This window comes from Mustela putorius, unplaced genomic scaffold, assembly GCF_011764305.1.
Source record: "Mustela putorius furo isolate JIRA1106 unplaced genomic scaffold, ASM1176430v1.1 tig00003867_pilon_pilon_pilon, whole genome shotgun sequence".
In the NCBI taxonomy this organism is placed as follows: domain Eukaryota; kingdom Metazoa; phylum Chordata; class Mammalia; order Carnivora; family Mustelidae; genus Mustela; species Mustela putorius.
This window is the reverse complement of record NW_025422019.1, coordinates 8,754,029-8,775,205: the sequence shown is the minus strand read 5'-3', so window position 1 is coordinate 8,775,205 and position 21,177 is coordinate 8,754,029. Positions and strand designations below refer to the sequence as shown.

At 35.7% G+C, this 21,177-nt stretch overlaps 1 protein-coding gene and 1 pseudogene across 7 annotated transcripts in view; both read left to right on the top strand.

Annotated features, from left to right (window-relative positions):
- Positions 1 to 21,177, top strand: part of PTPN4 (protein tyrosine phosphatase non-receptor type 4) — a 207,211-nt gene that overhangs the window by 155,984 nt on the left and 30,050 nt on the right. For all 7 annotated transcript variants that reach the window (XM_004759771.3, XM_045066457.1, XM_045066459.1 and 4 more), the window contains 3 exons: positions 2,423 to 2,491; positions 10,203 to 10,328; positions 13,090 to 13,248. In XM_004759771.3, the coding sequence (XP_004759828.1) occupies positions 2,423 to 2,491; positions 10,203 to 10,328; positions 13,090 to 13,248 (354 nt within the window). The remainder of the gene's footprint in view (positions 1 to 2,422; positions 2,492 to 10,202; positions 10,329 to 13,089; positions 13,249 to 21,177) is intronic.
- LOC123387935 lies at positions 5,194 to 5,324 on the top strand (annotated as a pseudogene).

Below are 21,177 nucleotides of genomic sequence, written 5' to 3'. Positions count from 1 at the left end.
AGACTCTGACTAAATTTGGCGGGTTTATTTTTTTCTAATTTAATTTTCTTTTTTTAATTTGGGATTTTAAAAAATATTTTTGTTTTGCTCCTCTGTATTGCTGAAATTACTTATAATGAACCTGTGTTCTTCTACCAGTTGTCATTTTCTCATTGTCCTAAAAATAAGTATCTTACTATCAGAATTTGGTGTTTTTAGATTATGGTACAGTTTTGTGTTTTGTTCTAATAATAGTAATATTAAACCCCTAAAGAACAATATTATGGATAATAGGAAATATAAACCTCTAATGCTCCCCCATATTTCAATTCTGCATTTATGTTTTTGTTACAAAAGTCAACTTGTTAATGCCTTTTTAGCCTTTTGAGTAATAGTTTCCCATTTGAATCCTCTTCACTGTAAGTTATCAGTCAGACACATAGGAAGTCCTTTTCATTTTTCAAATAAAAGCAGTTTGAGGGACTCAGTTACAAAGGTATTAGAGAGGCTAGCAAAACAAAAAGGGAGAAGAAGGAGAGTTTTAGAGAAGTAAACAGGAAAAATGGATCATGCTTAAGGCTCAGAAACTTGTGTTACATCTAGGCTGGAATCCGTAAGCCTAGAATTGCTACTTTACTATTAGAGCCATTGCCACAGTCGGTTCTGGATCTGCCCAAGAGGTGCTGCTTTGATCAGGGATGGTACATAACATGTATGTGCTGTCTCTCCCAGCATCCTGTTCCCACTCTTGTTACAGCAGTCACCAGTGTCTGCCAGTCTTCTGCTTTTGACTCCCTCTACTTTCTGATCACCCATTAGAGAAAATGTAAAACCTAATAGAAAACCAACTCACAAAGGAACCTAGAAAATAGTTTGTTGACTAGCAAGCCTACAAAACTTAGCCAAGCACAGGAGGAGGATTGAGGCCTATGACAGCTCAGTTAACATTAAATTAAATTAGTGTATATAAATAAACCATGTACGTTTATCGTTGTAAAAGTTAAATTTTATGTTTGTAGTCGTTACATACTTTTAAAACATCCAAAACACCTTTTAGTCATCAAAATGGTTGATAATACTGTAATTGAGGTAGGAATGGCAGTATGACAAATGTTTATCTGGACATGGTCTTATCCCTAATGGGTATGCATTAAATAAATATTTTTTCCTTTATAATAAGCAATGGTTAAAAATACTAGAACTTTTTTAAGACTTAAAATGTTGATACGTTATTTAGACTGAGAGATGGAATTTCATATATCAGAGAATTTATTAATTGCTCCATCAACCTACTGAAATACAAACCTTTATTACCTCTCTTCCAAAACATCCAGTGGATTAAAGTTGTTCTAAAGTGGAAATGCAAAACAATAGTGAACCTCAATTTGTTACCTTGCTCACAATTGCAAGTATACTTTATCCTTTTTTAATTTTTTTTCAGTGTTCCAAAATTCATTGTTTATGCATCACACTCAGTGCTCCATGCAATATGTGCCTTCCTTAATACCCAATACTTTATCCTACTTACAGGAAATATATTTTCTTAAGAAACTTCAGTGTACCTAAGTTTAAAAATCATGGTTAGGTTTCTGACTTTTCCATTAAAACTTGAACAGATAGACCATTCTGTTTACATGAATCTATACTTATCCACAGAAGATGTTATTAAAATTGCTTACTTTGCTTTAGAAACCTATATTTGGGGAGGGGGAGAAAGAAACATATATTTGGCTTTTTTTATATGAACTAGGTATCTACATATGTAAATAGTTATATTTGATATATTGGACATTTATCTATTCACACTTAAATAATGTGATGTGTCAAGTAGCAAATTCTCCGAAAACCAAGTTTTTAGTAACAGATTTGGTCTGAACACATTGGTTTACCACAGAGGAGGCTCAGTTTCCACTCATAAACTATGTGCTTGCTACACGGATTGGCTTCAGTTTGCAACCATATTTCTGTCCTTCCTGTATACAAGAGTCTGGAGTTGCCAATGTCTGGACAAGGAAGGATTTGAGGATATAACCAGTCTTCATATCTGTTATCATTATCAGTAGATAAGAAAGAAAAGTCCAAGGAAAGAGTAAGAATCTTTAGGATTCTTCCTATTTCAGGTCCTTCATCAAGGAGTAGTAGAGACACTAAACCACAGACCCAACATATAGTGTGAGGGTGATAGTCATTTTCAACTAACAGAGTATCTGAAAATGGGAGTGTCTATGGAATACATTGTTGTTCACTAATGGTGGAGCTGTAAATAAGCTTCATCCATTCAGGTAGAACTGGAATTTAGTCCAGTCTTTTCTTCTTATCCTCTGCCACCTTTTCTCTGCTAGAAATTTGTTTCTTATGAAGTTGTAATATAATCATGTGTGTTGTTATTTTATCTTAGTGTTCTCTTTAAAATATTATTATTGTGCATGTTTATGTATTTCAGTGGGAGAACTGAAGTCCAGTCAGTTCAGTATGGCAAAGAAAAAGCAAATAAAGACAGGGTATTTGCAAGGTAAGCCACCTCTTCTATTTCAGTGTCTAAATTGCTTGTAAAAGATAAAAATTACTAAAAACACTTTTTCCAATGTGATTACAGAATTATCACATGATCCTTTATTTAATTAAGTAATAAGTTATGTTAAAGGAGTAATGATTTGTCTAATTTATTCATTCCCTTTTTTTTTTGTTTTTTTACATGAGTAAAATTAACCCTGTGCCAAGCATTATAGTTCTGACCAGCCTAAATCAAGTATTTTATTATTAATGTAACATTTTGTTAGAAAGTCGATTTCGTGCACATTTTTAAACATTTTTGAAAATTTTTGAAAAACATAATGATTAATTTCATATATTATTCAGTCCATTTCCATTTCTTTAAATCACATTGTTAAGAAATAAATTTATTTTTTTGGGTACCACTTAGTTATCTTTGTATTTTTAGGAGCTGTTTATAACCAGTTTGTTTTTTAATGAGTGAAATGACAGTCAGGTTTGTGTTTTAGAAAACAGGTTTAAGAGCCCTTGATGGAGAATGGGTTAGAAGTAAAGACTCAGCACTATAAAACCAATTAAAGGTTATTGCAGTAACCCAAGTGAAAAAGAAGTGAAAAATTCAAGTGAATTAAAACAGTAGTGATGAAATGGAGACTAGGGAACAAATTTGGGGAACATTTTGTAGGTAGAACTAGAAGAAATTGTTAATCAATTAGAGGGAAGTGTGTTGGAGACAGGAGTATATGGAAAGGCCATCATATTTGAGTGATATAAGGTGGACAAGGGGCTATAGAAAGAGAACAGATTTGTATTGGAAAAAGGAGTTAAACTGGCACAGGTCTAGTTTGAGATGTGCAAGCTACATTCTCATAGAATTATCCAATAAATGAAAGGAGGAAGAATGACCAGATTGGTGGCAGCAAATAATTATCAAAGACGTACTTTACTGGGAATATAGTGAATATAGTAAAGAACAAAATACACAGCTTAGTTTTATGGAGCTTAAATTCTAATTGGTACAGCAGATACCTGATGTAAGTAAAGGATTAAGCCAGCACAAGACGTGGAGCTGGAGCCCACTTGTCATGTTAGAGGAAGGCCGGCCAGTAATGGACCAGAAAGAGCAAGGCAGGCCTAGAGAAGGTGATTAGAGAGGAAGGTAGGCAGCAGCCAGAACTTGTATGACCCCATGTAAGATAATGGTAAGGACTTTGGATTTAAGGGCTGAGATCCCCCACTGGAAAGGATATGAACTGACTAGCATTTTTAACAATCTGGCAGACTTGTCGTGTTTTACAGCGACAAACTGAAATATTTACAAATACCATGATTTCTAGGATTTGCTTCAGAATCAGTGAAGTGAAAGAGTTTGAGTAAATGGTAGGGAGACGACAAGATTGACTGTGATGATGATTGTTGCGCCTGGGTCCTGAGTGCAGTGTTTATTTATTGAACTACTTTCTGTACTTCTGTTAATGTTTGAAATGTTCCATAATAAACATATGGGAGTGTGGAGTGACAGTTGGAATCACTCTAGCTGCTGTGATGGAGTCAGCTGTATGGGGATGTGAGTGGACAGAAGATAGTCAGTGAACCGAATAGTGGCTTACATGAATTTTGTATTTATCTGTGCCAGGCAGTTTTTGTGTATGATTTCACAATCCCCATAATTCAGTGTGGTAAATTCCATTACAGGTGAGAAAACTGAGCACTGCACATTTGAATAATTTTAACTGAGATAGTAAGGGATGTAGCAGGATTCTCCCACAGGCCTCCCAGTTCTTACCCACACTTTTAACCTTTACAGAATATTTCTTGTTGTTCTGCATGAAATAGGTGAATGCTTGGCTGCTTTCCTTTCTCAGAACTGTGGGAGATGACCTCCTTTATCATCTTTCTCTCCCACTAGCTTGTAGGCTCCATGAGGGCGGGAGTTTTGTCTGTTTTATTCACTGAACTAGCTCCAGCTCTTGTAGTAATGTGTGTAGTATGGTAGATGTGTTTTAAATGAAGCAGTGTTTTTTCAGTGGAAATGGCTTAGAGGATAAGTCCTTAAATTAAAAAATTCAGGATGCCTGGGTGGCTGAGTGGGTTAAGCCTCTGCCTTCGGCTCAGGTCATGATCTCAGGGTCCTGGGATCGAGTCCCGAATCGGGCTCTCTGCTCGGCAGGGAGCCTGCTTCCACCCTTCTCTCTCTCTGCCTACTTGTGGTCTTTGTCAAATAAATAAAATCTTTAAAAATTTAAAAATTCATCTGCTTGGTGTCTACTGCCATTGGAGCCATAAGAATTTTAATTATTTTTAATTATAGAATTTTGCTTTTGCTTTTTTTTTTAAACTTCTTTTTTTTAAGATTTTATTTCTTTATTTGACAGAGAGAGAAATCACAAGTAGGCAGAGAGGCAGGTGGAGGGGGTGGGGGGAGCAGGCTCCCCACCGAGCAGAGAGTCCAATGCGGGCCAATCTCAGGACCCTGAGATCATGACCTGAACCAAAGGCAGAGGCTTAACCCACTGAGCCACCCAGGCGCCCCGAATTTTGCTTTTGATTTTACTTTAATTTTGCTCTTAGTCTTCATCAAAAAGACCTTCCTATTTTGTGTTTCTTGAGTAAAAGGAATTTATTTTCTTCTTTTCTCTCTCCAAAAATATAAATTGCTTTATTGTTTGTTCTACTTATATAAGTGATACTTCCTTATTTTTTTTAAATTCCAGCATACCAATACTTATGTGGCAGGGAAGATAACCATAATCACAAAAAATGTTCTCTCAGGTGGAGACTAGTAAATTGCACTCAGGCCATTCTGACCCCTGTGATTTCCCCAAATGTGGGAAACTCAACGGGTTCAAGGTTTCCCCTGTTTAAAAAAAAAGAAAGAAAGAAAGAAAGAAAAGGAAAAAACTCCAACATGCCAAAAAATATAAAGAAAAATCATGACCCAACATGATTATTTTTAAAAATTGTGGGAGGAGGGGGTTGGTGCCTGGATGACTCAGTTGGCTAAGTGTCTGGCTCTTGATTTTGTCTCAGGTAATGATTTCAGGGACCTGAGATGGACCCCCACTTTGGACTCTACTAGATGTGGAGCCTGCTTAAAATTCTTTCTTACCCTCGCCCCTCCCCCCAATTGGTACTTACTATTCAAGATTTTGCCTTGTATATCTTCACAGAGATATATGCGTGTATATATATATATTTCATTTAAAAATTATTTCACACTTTTTATTGCTTATTTTTGTCACTTAATGTGTCATAGGCACTCTCTTTTATGTTGAAAAAATCTAGTCGTTTATGAGGGTAAATCTTTAAACAGTTAAATCCTTTTATCCTAAACTGTAGATTTAACTTTATGATTTTTCCTTTTAACTGTCACTTTCCTGCCTCTGGAGTTGCAGTCATTGCTAAACCTATCTGACTCCTTGCCAGCACTGGAATGCTTGTAAAGATAAATAATAAATGCAATTTTAAGTTCCTTGGAGTAAGGACATTTGAAACAAAAGATTATTCAACCATGATTTTTATGTGTTTGAATAATAAAATTTACCTGCATTGTGTTTCTTCATTCCTGGCTTATCTTCATCCTCATTTATCTATGAATAATCTACCCAAGAGGAAGACTGTCTGAAAATGCGATGAAGGATTTAGCTGGTCAGGGCTATGTAGCATTTTGCTGTGATAAATTTACTTGAATTTGAATGATGTAAATTGTCTCAATATTTGTTTAAAGATCTGAATTTGATGTATTGTTATGCCTTGTTTTTTAGAATTATGAAATAAATCACTTCTAAATCTAAATCTAAAATCACTTCTCTATTAAATATATATCTTAGTGTCATAGTAATGATTATTTGGTTAAATTGGTTATTAGGGAAGGGAGGAAAGAAGAAAGTAAAACCAGAGAGGTGTACCCTAATAGACATGGCTACTGAAATTTTCGGAACCTTCCTTCTTACAGTCTTAGATACCCTTGTTTCCAGTTAGAAAGTCCTAAGCACCCTTTGGAAGTTAAAATGTACAGAAAATGTTTTTGAAATTCTTTTTCTTGAAATTTCTCAAGAATGAAGTAATTACTTCCTCTTAACTTTGTTGTTTTAATATAAAAGATATTCGGGTTCTTAGTACTACACTTTATTTGCATTATTTCTTTCAGACTTATTAAAATCAAAGTTAATACATTTCTGGGGCGCCTGGGTGGCTCAGTGGGTTAAGCCTCTACCTTCGGCTCGGGTCATGATCCCAGGGGCCTGGGATCGAGTCCCGCATAGGGCTCTCTACTCAGCAGGGAGCCTGCTTCTCCTCATCTCTCTCTCTGTCTATCACTCTGCCTATTTGTGATCTCTCTCTCTGTCAAATAAATAAATAAAATCTTTAAAAAAAAAAAGTTAATACATTTCTGATTATTTTTTGTTAAAAATACACCTAATAACATAGATTTTTTTCTTCTTTTTCAACAAGCTTAAATTTTTTTCTTGCTTAATATTTATAAAAATAGTAAACATGATTTGGTAATTTGGTCCACTATAGAATGACATCCTAATATTAATACCAAATTATAGATGTATTTATTAATGTTAATATCAATGCAAATTACTTTATAGAAGTTTTAGTGTTTTGATATTTTGATCATATGTGACCTTGAGAAATATGCACAATTATACCTGCATCTTAATTCTTCATATGCACAATTATACCTGCATCTTAATTCTTCATTTTGTATATGCATTATTAAAATGAGAAACTGTTCAATAGGTTATTTTATTTTATTTTTTTTAAAGATTTTGTTTTATTTGTCAGAGAGAGAGAGAGAGAATGAGCACAGGCAGATAGAGTGGCAGAGGGAGAAGCGGGCTCCCTGCTGAGGAGCCCGATGTGGGACTCTATCCCAGGACGCTGGGATCATGACCTGACCCGAAGGCAGCTGCTTAACCAACTGAGCCACCCAGGCATCCCACAGTAGGTTATTTTATAAAACAAATATGCATTACTTGATGAATAGTGGGCTAAAATTCCAATATGAGAAGCCTCAAGTAACTGTCCCAGTTCTTTTTTTTTTTTTTTTAAGATTTTATTTATTTATCAGAGAGAGAGGGGGAGAGAGCAAGCACAGGCAGACAGAATGGCAGGCAGAGGCAGAGGGAGAAGCAGGCTCCCTGCCAAGCAAGGAGCCCGATGTGGGATCCCTTGGGATCATGACCTGAGCCAAAGGCAGCTGCTTAACCAACTGAGCCACCCAGGCATCCCCCCAGTTCTTTTTTAATATGGAATTTCGTAAATCTGCCTTTGAATAAGAAGCCATCAGCAGGGGGCCTCCTGGGTGGCTCAGTGGGTTAAGCCTCTGCCTTCGGCTCAGGTCATGATCTCAGGGTCCTCGGATCCAGCCCCGCATTAGGCTCTGCTCAGCGGGGACCCTGCTTCCTCCTCTCTCTCTGACTGCCTCTCTGCCTACTTGTGATCTATCAAGTAAATAAATAAAAACTTTCCCAAAAAAAGTCATCAGCAGGGATAAAGTTGTATTTAATGGTACTGTTTTAATGATCTTGCAGTTTCCAAAAGACTTAAGCTTCTCTAGGGTTGTTTTGATAATATATCACAAGCTTATTGTGATGACCTGATGCATATCTACCAAAATATTCTCATGGTTTTAGCAGTCGTTGAGTTATTCTGTTAAATTATTGGACAATTTTAGAGTTCTTGTCCTTCTTAGAATTTTAATTGGTGGTATGTAGATAGAAAGATTTCTCCTTAAAGGTTCCATGTAAGTTTGTTTTCTCAGCAGTAATAAATAAGTTCCTTTATTTTTTTCCCCCAGTATATCTACTCTTTGAATTGCTTTCACACTTCTTCAGTTGTCATATAAAATCTAAGAAGAAAGCAAAAGAATGTTCACATGCAACAAAAAAATAAAGTGCCATGGTCAGAAAATATACTTACCACATTGCAAACACACTGATGAAGTGTGGTATTTTTTTCTCTGAAATTTCCACATTCAACAGGAAACATAGACAGCAAGCTTGAGTGGGTGGGTCTCTGAGGTTAAAGCTGTTAATAAAACACTTGAAATTTAGTTTTAAATGCAGAACATTTCTAACCATGTTTAGTTTAACAACAGTAAAGTGTTCTGATGCTCCATACTGGGTGAGTATAACTAGATTTTTTCCCTCCTTCAAATGGTTTTTTCCCTGTTTTTGAAAATGAAAGTAGTTGATCTACCTAATGATTATGAACTCCTACAGTTTACGTTTAGTAATCTAATACATGAGAATGAATAGCTTATTATCTTCAATAATTGGCTAACAGAAGAGCAGTAAATGCTAAGGTTTCTTTTAGTAATCTTCAGTTTAAAAATCAAATGCATGAAATGATATACTTTTTTTTCCATTTTATTATGACTAAAGGAATATGAGGTTGCTCAGCAATATTAGGATGTTGGGCTAAATGGTGTCCTGATTGTCTTCAAGTAGGAATTCATGAAAAATGAAATCTGAGCCAGTGCCCTGTTTTTTTAATCAATAGCATTACAGCTCTTTTAGGAAACGTTGTATGTTCTTAAATTAAGGAGATGTCATTCGGCCAAACTGTAAAAGATTTTGGCAGTGAATACCCAAAATGATGGGGCACTTGTGTGCTTTGGATTCTTAAGTAATTTAAGATACTTGTGGTTTAATAAAATTAATAGACTGAAACATTGCACTGAAATTTAGATACTCATAAGTAATAAAATGTAGGAGGTAGGAAAGGATCTAGGGTCATATGCTATACTGGTAAATTTAGATATTTAGGCATAAATACATGCTTTGTCTTGTGGAAGGTCAAAAACTAGTATGCTCTACTTATTATTTTAATGTTTCCAACTATGTCTACAAATTTTAGTCAGTATTCTTGGTAAGTGTTACTGTGCTTTTTTTAGTCCAGTCTATTTCTATGTGCTTCAGTGAATTTTATTAATGAAATATAAAACTATCAGCTTACAAGATGATTTATTTCGTGTTTTTATGTAAGCCACACAATTCCTTATATTAACCTTCATATTAACGCTCTGTGTCAAAAAGTAGATGTCATGAATTTTGGCCACTATCGGAATTTGAATTTTTTTTTTAATATTCTGCGAAGGTCCATATCTTTTCTGAAAAGACTACTTAGTTCTCATCTTTATCACTGTGGTAGCTGACAGTATATAAATAGGTAATAAAACGTAGTCTTCTACTCCCTACCACAAAACAGAATGTTAACCTTCTAAATTTTTTTTTTTTTAAAAAAAACAGTCTACTAACTTACTACTATATATAATACGTAAAAAATTGTAATATATATGATTATCATTTTCCTGTCCTCTGTTTTTAAGGTAGAGGATCAGGGTGTAGATTTAAGGATACATAGGAGATGATATGCTAGCAGTTGTTTAATACATCACAAGATGACCTAAGTTTCTGAAACTCTGGAGTAGGCAATATTTATAGTATAAATATTGAGATAACTTGGTAGCCAACTACTCCTTTGCTTTTTTCCTTTATTCTTTTCTCTGTTCTCTCTTCTACCCTTGGCATGTCTTTCCTTCCAGATTTAATTTCTTAGGAAGTTATGGTGTAAACAGCCACTAAATGCATTAAATTTCTTTCAAGTAAACTATGTTTACTCATCTAGAATATGATCTATCAAGACAAATTCTAAGATTTGGTTTATAGTTGGGGGTATAAATATAAAAATTTTTACATATCAAATTATTTCTGCAGATCCCCAAGTAAGCCCTTGGCACGGAAATTGATGGATTGGGAAGTAGTAAGCAGAAATTCAATATCTGATGACAGGTTAGAAACACAGAGCCTTCCATCACGATCTCCACCTGGAACTCCTAATCAGTAAGTACAGACTTAACTGTAGACTTGCCTGAAGATCAAAATATATAAATCTTTACATTCAAATATCTTAGTCAAATATGATTTTTGTTGCTCTAGAGCATTATTTCCTCATAGCCTGCAGCTTACTGCATGAGTGGCATGGAAAAGTCTCATCGAATGAGGGATTAGAACATTTGAACACATATGTTCACTTTCCTGTAGAGTATGGGTCTCTACCCAATAAATCGAGATCTATTGGTAGAATTAAAATCTGGAAGTGTGTTTGTTACTGATGTAATCCTTTTTCATGAGGCTCTTCAGAATTCCTAGGGAAGTATATATTGTTTGAAAATGCAAAGTGAATGTGGATCTTACCTAACCTCCTATCCCAGCTGTTCCTCTACTTTTGGTCTGGAAAATGGGTTTCCAACATAAGTTCCTACAAGCTTAGCCATATTTGCGCTAAGAAACCCGTATTATTCACCGGTTACTGTTTGTATACTTCATTCTAGTATTTCTAACAAAAACTGTATGTGTTGGTATAGATAATAAGATAATCAATTTGTACTGTTTAAGATGTTAATTTTATAACGAATTAATAAATGTATTATATGTAATATATGTATGTAATTACATAATGATAAATAGATGTCAGTGTATTCATAGAATTTGTTCACCCAAAAGGTTGGAATGCAAAATATTTTAAGTTTTGGTATGGAATATAATATTTGAAGTTGTCTAACTTTGGAAATATTTTAAACACATTAATATCCAATAAATGTGTACTATATTCTACTTTTTAAAAAAGATTTTATTTATTTATTTTAGAGAACACAAGCGGGGAGAAGCGGAAGGAGAGGGATAAGTAGACTCAGTGCTAAGCACAGAGCCTGATGTGAGGCTTGATTCCATGACTGACCCTGCGATCACAGCCTAAGCTGAAGTCAAGAGCTGGGCACTCAACCAGCTGACCCACCCACCCCTATACTAAATTCTAAAATTTGTGTCACCAGTGGGTGTTTTTCAGCCCAAGAATAAACTTTTACCATAACACAAGTAAAGTTTGGTTAGAGAACATTACCTCATACCTTTATGTTTTCCTAGCTGCTAAGCTGCTAAAAAGGTAGACTCACAAGTTCTTCTCTTACCAGTTGCAGATTGCTAAATCACCTTTCTTTATAAAATACTGCATATATATTCAGAGGCTAATCAACTATTTGAAGAAAATCCAGAACCATCTTTTTTGGTCCATTTTTTAGCCAACCATTTCTCCATTTGTTACTAGTTACCACTAAATAATTAAAGCAGATTACAGAACACAGAGGAAAGATGAGTGAGTGAGTTAATTAGCAGTAGCTCTGATTAAACTTCCTAGATAAAGAAACAATTTTAGATATGATCTGAAAAGGTTTTTTTCTCAATTCTGAAGAGACAGTATAGTGTGATGGTTAAGTGCATGGACCCTGGAATCACTGAAAGTTTGAACTTCGAGTAAGCTAATTAATCTCTTTGTCCCTTTTTCCTCATCTACAAATTATAATAACTGTCTTTCTTCTAGTATTTTTACAAGAATTAAATGAAGTGATATATGTAAAATGCTTAGAACATTGCCTAGCACATAATAAGCATTCAAATGTCATAATTAAGGATAGTAATGAAAATTAAAATTCATGTGACTGTCACTTATGAGGATAGAAATATGTTATTTATTTTTAGGAATCTTAAAAAGTCCCATAAATAAAAAACTTCTGTAAGGATTTAAAAAAGAATACAGACCAGAGATATATCTGAATTATTTATTCTCTTCCTTTATTTTATAAAGGCATACCTTGGAGATACTGCAGGTTTGGTTCCAGACCACTGCAATGAAGCAAGTCACTGAATCTTTTTGTTTCTTAGTATATACAGAAGTTATATTTACACTCAACTGTATTCCATTAAATGTGCAATGGCAATATGAAAAATCAGTGTGTATACTTTAATTAAAAACAATTTATTACTAAAAAATGCTAACCATCATCTAAGCTTTCAGTGAGTCATAATCACTGATCACAGATTATTTCAACAAAAACAATAAAGTCTGAAATAATGGAAGAATTACCAAAATGTGACAGAGACACAAAATGAACAAATGCTGTTGAAGAAATGGCACCCAATAGACTTGCTTCATGTAGTTACTGCAAACCTTCAATACTTTTTTTTTTTTTTTTTTTTTTTTTTTTAAGAAGAAGTGCACCTGGGTCGTTCAGTCAGTTGGGTGTCTGATTCTTGATTTTGGCCCAGGTCATGATCCTGGAGTTGTAAGATTAAGCCCTGCATCAGGCTCTGCACTCTGCAGGGGGTCTGCTTGAGATTCTTTTTCTCTGCCCCTCCCCTGTCAGTGCACTCTTTCTCATTCTCTCTCTCTCTCTCTCTCTCTAATAGAAATGAATGTTTAAAAAGAAGAAGAGGCAGTAAAGCAAAGGGCAATGAAATGAGGTGTAAATGCTGATTAAGACACTAAGTTGTAGTGACTAAAGCCTTTAGACATTAAGGTTGGTAGCCATAAGAGATGGAACATGTAAAACCCTTGTGGTCGATCACTGACTTTAGTTGAGATCCTAGACTTCCTATGTGGTATTATTTCTGTTTACATCATACTATCTTTGTCCGAGATTTTGCTTAATCATTATGGTTAGTGTTAAAACGTATACCCACTTTCTAATGTAATCATATAAGTAAAAAACTGGAAAAAGTTGAATTAAAGCACATTTTCACTCAATTTTTCTTTCTCTTTATGTAGTCGAAATTCTGCATTCACACAAGAGGGAACCCGGTTACGACCATCTTCAGTTGGTCATTTGGTAGACCATGTTGTTCATACTTCCCCAAGTGAAGTATTTGTGAATCACAGATCTCCATCTTCAACCCAAGCTAATAGCATCGTTCTGGAATCATCACCGTAAGACGTTTTTCATTTAGCTTCCTTCTTATAAATAATAATGCCCCAGATTGTTTCATTTGAAATAATCTGGGAAATTAGGGTATTTGATACAAACATTTCTTTATGCAGTGTTTTAAAATTTTTGTGTATTTGCAGATGTGCGTATTTGTTCTTGAGAGTTCTTTGTATTCCCCTCCTCCCCCCACCAAAAACCCTCTTATTATTTTGTTGACTTAGTATGTTCTTAAACCTTTATTTTCTACAGATAATGTAGCACTATGGTCAGGCAGTGAAATATTAAAGGTAGAGTTTTCTTAGTATTTTTCATTCACCATAAGAATAAATAGACAATATGGGAAAAATTAAGTAGCAAAGGAGAACTAAGTAAGATGACAATCATACTGAAATAAGTTGTAGAGAATATGCACGCATCTTATTTAAAATTCATTCCTATTTCATATTACATACTGGTATATAAATTCAACTTCATAATTCAGTATTTATACCCCATCAGTATAATGTACAACATGCTTACCTTCACAATAACATGCAGTATCTTGATTTGATTTATTCATTTATATAATGCAATTAGTCCATATGTAAGTAAAAACAGTGTGAGAATTAGGGGGAAAAAGTAAAATTCCTTGTAAGGCACATAGAGAAGTAAAAAGATTAATTTTTGAGAAGGAAGGGTGTAGGATATATATCAGGCCTGAAGAAAGAGGGGGTTTGAGAGTGATGGTGGAAGAGTAGATGGACTGATTAGCAAAGCAGGTAGGTATAGGAGCTCCAGAACACATGACAAGATATAGAGGAGGTGTGGTTGTCCTCACTATAGGGCCAGCCAAGGAAGACTGGCTAAGCTATTAAGACAAGTGGAATTTTAGTCATAGTAACATACTTTGGTAAAACATTTTGATTGCGTGTGTATAGTAAAAAGAATGAAGGAATAGGACAGATACACATTACACAGTGACACATGTGGGGAATGAGTTGACAGGAGGCAAGGCTGGTAGAAATTTAATTTCTCTTTTAAAGATGTATTTGTTTGTCAGAGCACTTGTGCACTTGCAACCAGGGTGGCAGGTAGAGGGAGGAGCAGGCTTCCCACTGAGCAGGGAGCCGCAAGTGGGACTCTATCCCAGGGCCCTGGGATCATGATCTGAGCCAAAGGCAGACATTGAACTGACTGAGCCACCCAGGCATCCCTAATTTTTGATTACCTTAAAAATTATCATTGTATATTTTGATTTTTAATAATCATGTATTTTCTAATTCTGAAACTTTAAAAAGTATAGTAACTAAGCACATGATTGAGATGTTAATTGATTAAATTTAAAAATGATATACTTTCTGCACATAGAAATAAAGCATATAGAGGAATCTCAAAAGCCCATCTTACTGCAGAATAAAACAGTATAACTCCCCAGGACCTAACAGAATTATCTCAGTCCATGTTTTGAAGAGCCCTTTTCATACAGACACACGTACACATATACATACATATACAATTGAGTATCTCCATGTGTACATTTTATAGGTTTGTCAATCATAAAAACCTTTGTTCTGGCTTCCTGACTTTAAATGGAGGTACAAGTTCAGAACAGATAGGCATTATCTTGCTTCCCCATCCTGATCCACAAGAATTTCAGATGCTTGGACCTTTCTCATCAGACATGTATTTTATGAGGCTTATGTGTTTGTATTCAGTTTTGAATCTCTTAATGCTGCATTTAAAATTCAGCCAGTTTTCACCTTAAGAATAATGAGAGAGGTCTGAAAAGATAAGCTTAATGGTAAACAAATAAATTAGTTGCTAATGATCAGCTTCAGAAATTATCTGTTTAAGACAACTCAATGAAATAGAGAAGACATGTAATCCCCATTTTGTAGATGAGAAAAAACACACTTAATAGCACTTGTCCCAGTTTACAGAACTGAAATTCAAGTCTTCCCTACCTGAGCCAACCAGCAGAACTTTGTGTCTTAGACAAGGCTTTTTTGGTTGGTTGGTTGCTTTGCTGGCTGATATTTGTAATCCAGAGAAAATATTTTACAACTTGGAATCCGTAGGTTTTAGTTTTGGCCAAATGTGGAAAGAATCTGGACAATGTGTTCGATGAAGCTCAGAGCATTTTAATATGTATTGAAAGATATCTTGAGATCATCTCACCACTCCCTGTTTTTTGAGTGAGTACAGGGCCTTTGAGGTGAAACCTGGGTCCAGACTTTAGTCACTGGGTAAGGCCACCTGCTTCACAAGGTGAAAACACTATTAACTCAGGGGTACGTTTATTATGGAAACAAATAGAAAGTTGTTTATACTGCTTAGTATAAAGTTACCATTTTTAGGCAGGAGCGATTGAGACTTCAGTCTACCATTTCCTTCCTTTCTTTAAATGTTTCAAAGAAAATTAGACTGTTTTAGTTTGTGATTTTCTGAGAAGAACAATAACCTTCAATTAATTTGAAAATACTTAACAGGTGTTTTTTTTAGTAAATTCACAGCACAAATGTTAATATACTCCCATTAATATGTAGCAGGGAAGCTTGGACGTTTCTACAAAATCATCACAAAGCATGTCAGTTGGGTGGTTAAGATTTTATTTATTTTCATATGAGTTGTTAAAGACAGCAACAGAGGGCTGCTTTGACTGCAGACAAAGCTGCTTTCACTGCTGCTGTTGAAGCATTCATGAGGAAATTTAATGCTGACTGGACTCAACTAAATCAAAGTTTTTGCCTACCTGGCTTCATTGACAGTTTTAACAAATCTTTTGCTGCTATGTTAGAGTATTTTGCTCTGCTGACAACAAGGTGCACTTTAATATTTTCATTGTTTGCTCTTCACGTAACATTTCTTAAAATGTCAAAGTTGAAGATAAGCAAGTTATTTGTATTGAAAAATTGCAATATGAGAGTTGGGCTTTGGAACACTTTTAGTCCCATCTCCCCATCTCCTTTCTTAAGTCAAAAAGTTAACATAGATAGTGATTTGCCCACAAAATTTTTCACGTGGGTAAATTGTGAACAACATGTTTCAAACTTCAGTCCCATTCAGACCTCTCCCCCCCCCCCCATCATTTTAGGCAAATTATTGGTTTTAAGTATATTAAAACCATTGAGTTAGAAATATGTTCTCAATTAAAGTAAAAATGCATGTTATTAGAGCACAGATCTCTTCTGGTCTTGCATTCTCTCCATTTAAATATAAGTCGTTTTTGTTAGAACTTAAAATACAGAGCAGTGTTAACCACTTAAGACCAAATGGCATGACAGAGGGTCGTCCTGTTCTGGGTGTGCACTGGTAAGTTCTGTGGAGGCCTCAGATACTGTCAGGAGAGCTGCTTAGCTTTTGTATATCTTATATATGGGCTTCTGAGAAGCGTTTTATTTGGAGGAGAGTCTACTGCTACATAAAGTTTGGAAACCTCTGATTTAAAATAACTTTGCTACTGCCTTTTATAGTTGTTTTTTTTTTTTTTTTAAAGATTTTATTTATTTATTTGACAGAGAGAGATCACAAGTAGGCAGAGAGAGAGAGAGGAGGAAGCAGGCTCCCTGCTGAGCAGAGAGCCCGATGCGGGGCTCGATCCCAGGACCCTGAGATCATGACCCGAGCCGAAGGCAGCGGCTTAACCCACTGAGCCACCCAGGCGCCCCTATAGTTGTTTTGTTTAAGGTGTAACTATAGCATCAGCAAAGCTCTGGATTCAGGCTGGGTTTAAGACTTGGTTCCATCAGTTCTAATTATGTGACCTTGGGTGAGTCATTTTATCTTTGTAAGCTTCAATTTCCTCACCTGTGAAAAAACAGGATGAGAATATCTATCTCATAGGGTTGCTTTGAACAGTAAATTAGATGTATAATAGTTAAGTAGAGAAAAAGTGCTTAGTAGATGTTAACTATAATGTATAATTCTAGTTAGTTTGGGGGGGATATACTGGCAGCCTTTAAGAATATTATCAGCCATTTATCTGTCTACATGTGTGAAATGTGGATGTCTGCTTGAATACAATGAGGAATTTTCCAAATTCTTAGCTTTATCCTTAGACCTAATCACAAGAGACTCTTTACAGATTTCATAATCCTGAAGTATCAAATCCATTTCCCTGAACTATTTTTGCCTGGACCGTCCCTTTCTAGTCTCGTGAGTCACCGCAGCTTTATCAGTTCCTTTCACTTAGTCTTTAAAGGTTTGCCTTCACTTTGCTCCTCTGAGGTACTACCACTGAAAACTTTATGTCATCACTCAGCTTAACCTAATTCCCATGCCAACCTTGAGCAAGTCTAGCAACATATTATTTGACCCTTGAAAAACATGGGGATTAGGGACACCAACCCCCATATAGTTGAAAAGTCACATATAACTTTTGACTCCCCAGAAACTTAACTGCTAATAACCTGTTGTTGGCCAGAAGCCTTACTGAGAATATACACAGTTGATTGACACATATTTTATATGTTACATGTAATATGATACCATAGTCTTACAATAAAGTAAGCTAGAGAAAAAAATGCTAACAAAATTTACAGTACTGTAGTGTAAAAAATCCATGTGTATGTGAATTGGTGCATCTCAAACCGTGTTGTTCAAGGGTCATCTGTATTATGTATTCTGCAAATACCAGACCATTCGAGGACAAGGAAATAAAAGAACCAAAGGAGGTGTTATGGGAGGAGATGATTGAGCTCTGGGGACTCAGGGGGCAGACTGTATTTAACATTGTACTTGTGGTACATAGGTCACTGGACTACTGTAGCTGCAGTGTACCTAACCTGCTGTCTACCTCTGGCACATATCTCTAGTACTCACTTTTGAGAGCTAAGGTCAGGGACTTGGAGTTTGTTTGAAACCAAGTATCTCAGGTCTGGGACCTTGATTCTGAAATAGATTCCTACTGATACGGTAATATGACATTTTCAATTCTATTCTCATATTTATCGTATCCCTGAGAGTTTATATGCACTGTTTAAATTGCCTTGAGCATTAATTAATAACCAGTTTTCAGTGATGTTTACTTTTAAATACTGTGATTGTCACTATAAATTAGCCAACATGTCAGGAAGCCTGAATTCTGAATCAGAATTTTATCTGCATCTTTCATGGTATAAGTAAAGTATAGTAGGGTTACTCCCCAATGAGAACTTGGATAGCACTCGGGACTATAGTTGAATGAGACCTGAGTTCCTGGTATACATCTTCGAACATTAGAATCTTAAAATGAGCCATCAGTCCTGGCAAGTTTGTATTAGCTTGTACCAAGAATATGGATTTTGTTTGTTTTCTAGTCTTAAATTAGAGTAAACTTTTTATGCTTCTGTGAGTGGTATGTATATAGAGTTGAATTTTCAGCATTGTTTATTTTCTTTTATTCACAATTTGTAGGGCTTACCTTGCCACTTTTTCTTTTTTTAAGTAACAAAATAATCCATTTATGATTATACTTCTTTCTATACTCTCCTTGTAACAGATCTTTTCTAGCTCCTGTCTTTTTTCTTTTCTCGCTCCCATCTTCAAAGCCAAAGGATTACCTCCACTTGAATGAGATGTCAGCCAGAGCTCTGATGAACACTTTTTTCTTTGGTTCCCATCTCCCTAGTCCTGTCTGAACTATCTGATAGATGCTGGCTTTCTCTTTAAGTCATAGGTCCCTTCTCTCAGAGGAATTCTTTCTTTCTTTCTTTCTTTTTTTTTTTTCCAGGGGAGTTATTTCTGATGTGGCTGTGTTCCACTATGCTGCCTGGTTGTTCTTCCAAAGTATATAATATCTCTTTATTCTTTTATAATTAGCAATTGTGGGGGGTTTTATTTTTTGCCTAGAAACGCTATTTTTTTAAGAATTGGTTTATTTTATGAAATTATTTTAAATGGATTTTAATTTATAATTCATGGTTTACCTATGAAAGTCATCTTCCTAGGTAATTGAGTAAGTAATAAATTAACTATACTCATGATTTCTACATTAGATATGAAGTAGGAAGTTATTTGTTATGATCAATTGAATTAATACACTTGGAATATGTCTTAAAATGTAATTGATGACCTTTGTTCAAAATAAGAATTTCAGGAGGCACCTGGGTGGCTCAGTGGGTTTAAGCCTCTGCCTTCAGCTCTGGTCATGATCTCAGGGTCCTGTGATTGAGCCCTCCGCATCTCCCCAGCAGGGAGCCTGCTTCCCTCTCTCTCTCTCTGCCTACTTGTGATCTCTGTCAAGTAAATAAAATCTTTTTTTAAAAAACTAAGAATTTCAGGATTCTGTACTGACATCCTTGATTACTTTGATAGACTGTATTGGTTAGAGATGCAAGTAGATATATATAGCTATATATAGATGGACTTTGGTTATTGGACATGGAGACATAAAAAGGGCAATTAGTTACTGGGATTACTGGGAAAGCACATAATTAGTTTGTAAAAGCTCCCAGACCTGTCTGTTCCTCTGCAACAGTCTGACATCTGGAGAGCCTGACCAGGCTCTGAGAAGTTATTCTAACACCAGAGTTACTTAAAACAATGAGAGAAAGCAGATAGCCCTTTTCCTGAAGTCTGAAATTACAGTGTTCTTTCCTATGTTCTGTCTTGACTAATCCTTGCTGTGCATGCTGCATTCGCTCACCTTTTCTTTAGAATTTGGCTTAAATCCCAGCTCAAGCCTGTGTGCTTGGCTCTCTTCCTTTCTCTGTTTTCCTGTGGACTTTGAATGTTTAAAGGAGAGGTTCAACTCAAATACCTACTGGAATCTCAGAAGTAACCCTGGGTGGGATTTATGTGGGCTGGGATGCTCATGGGCCATCTAAAGGCAACAGCTGATTCTTGGCTTTGACCAGTGATAATGCAGTTTCATTTTTTCCAGAGCTTCCAGATTTTCCATTCTGGAAATCCCGATACATATGTAAGTTTTTAAATGTAGCCAATTAACTCATATTTTATAAAGAAAAAATAACGGGCTAAATTATGTTGGCCAAAATTCGCCCGCCGGCCATGAATATGCAACCAATGTTACAGGACAATGATCTCTAATTAGCAGTGCATAATAAAATCACTCCTGGGGCTTTTTTGACTGTATATGCCTAATCTTTAGTGCCAGTAATTTAGATTAAACAGTTTTAGCAGAATGTCCCATAATGTCAGTACTTTACCTATCTTATAACTGAGCATTGTCACTGTTATACCCATACCCATCAGATTTGGCTCACTTAAGATGCTGCTTTACAAGTCAGGCTTGAGTTTGTCCCTGTTGTATATTTTAGAATTGTTACATATTAGGCTGTTTACTAGACTAAGAATAAAGTAAGTTGCTCTAACTCCATTCCCTTCTGATCTCAACCTTATACTATGCCCTGTAGATCTTCAGTTTTGAGGCTGTTTCCTGGGTGTGATAGCTATATGCAAAACTAGAAAAAAAAAAAAAAAACAACTTTCTATTCACCTGGTCATTCTTTTTTTTTTTTTTTTTTTTTTAAAGATTTTTTATTTATTCATCAGAGAGGGAGAGGGAGAGAGAGTGAGCACAGGCAGACGGAATGGCAGGCAGAGGCAGAGGGAGAAGCAGGCTCCCTGCCGAGCAAGGAGCCCGATGTGGGACTCGATCCCAGGACGCTGGGATCATGACCTGAGCCGAAGGCAGCTGCTCAACCAACTGAGCCACCCAGGCGTCCCACACCTGGTCATTCTTAACCCTAAGCAAGGGATTGAGACCTGTTGATGGATAGATGTGGAGTCCAGTGACTTCTGGTTTTTTTAAAGTCTTAGAGGCTTTTGATCAACTGCTTTTTAGAAATGTCACATCTATGAGGTTATGTGAGAGGATATCCATCTTTGTGTCCTGATCCCTTCCGGCAGGCCATGTTTAAGGTCCATGTCCCTGTTCTCATCTGTGGGAACATTTTCCTGGATTAGCAACACTTGAATGTATTGGATCTTAAAGGCTTGGGCTCTTGGCA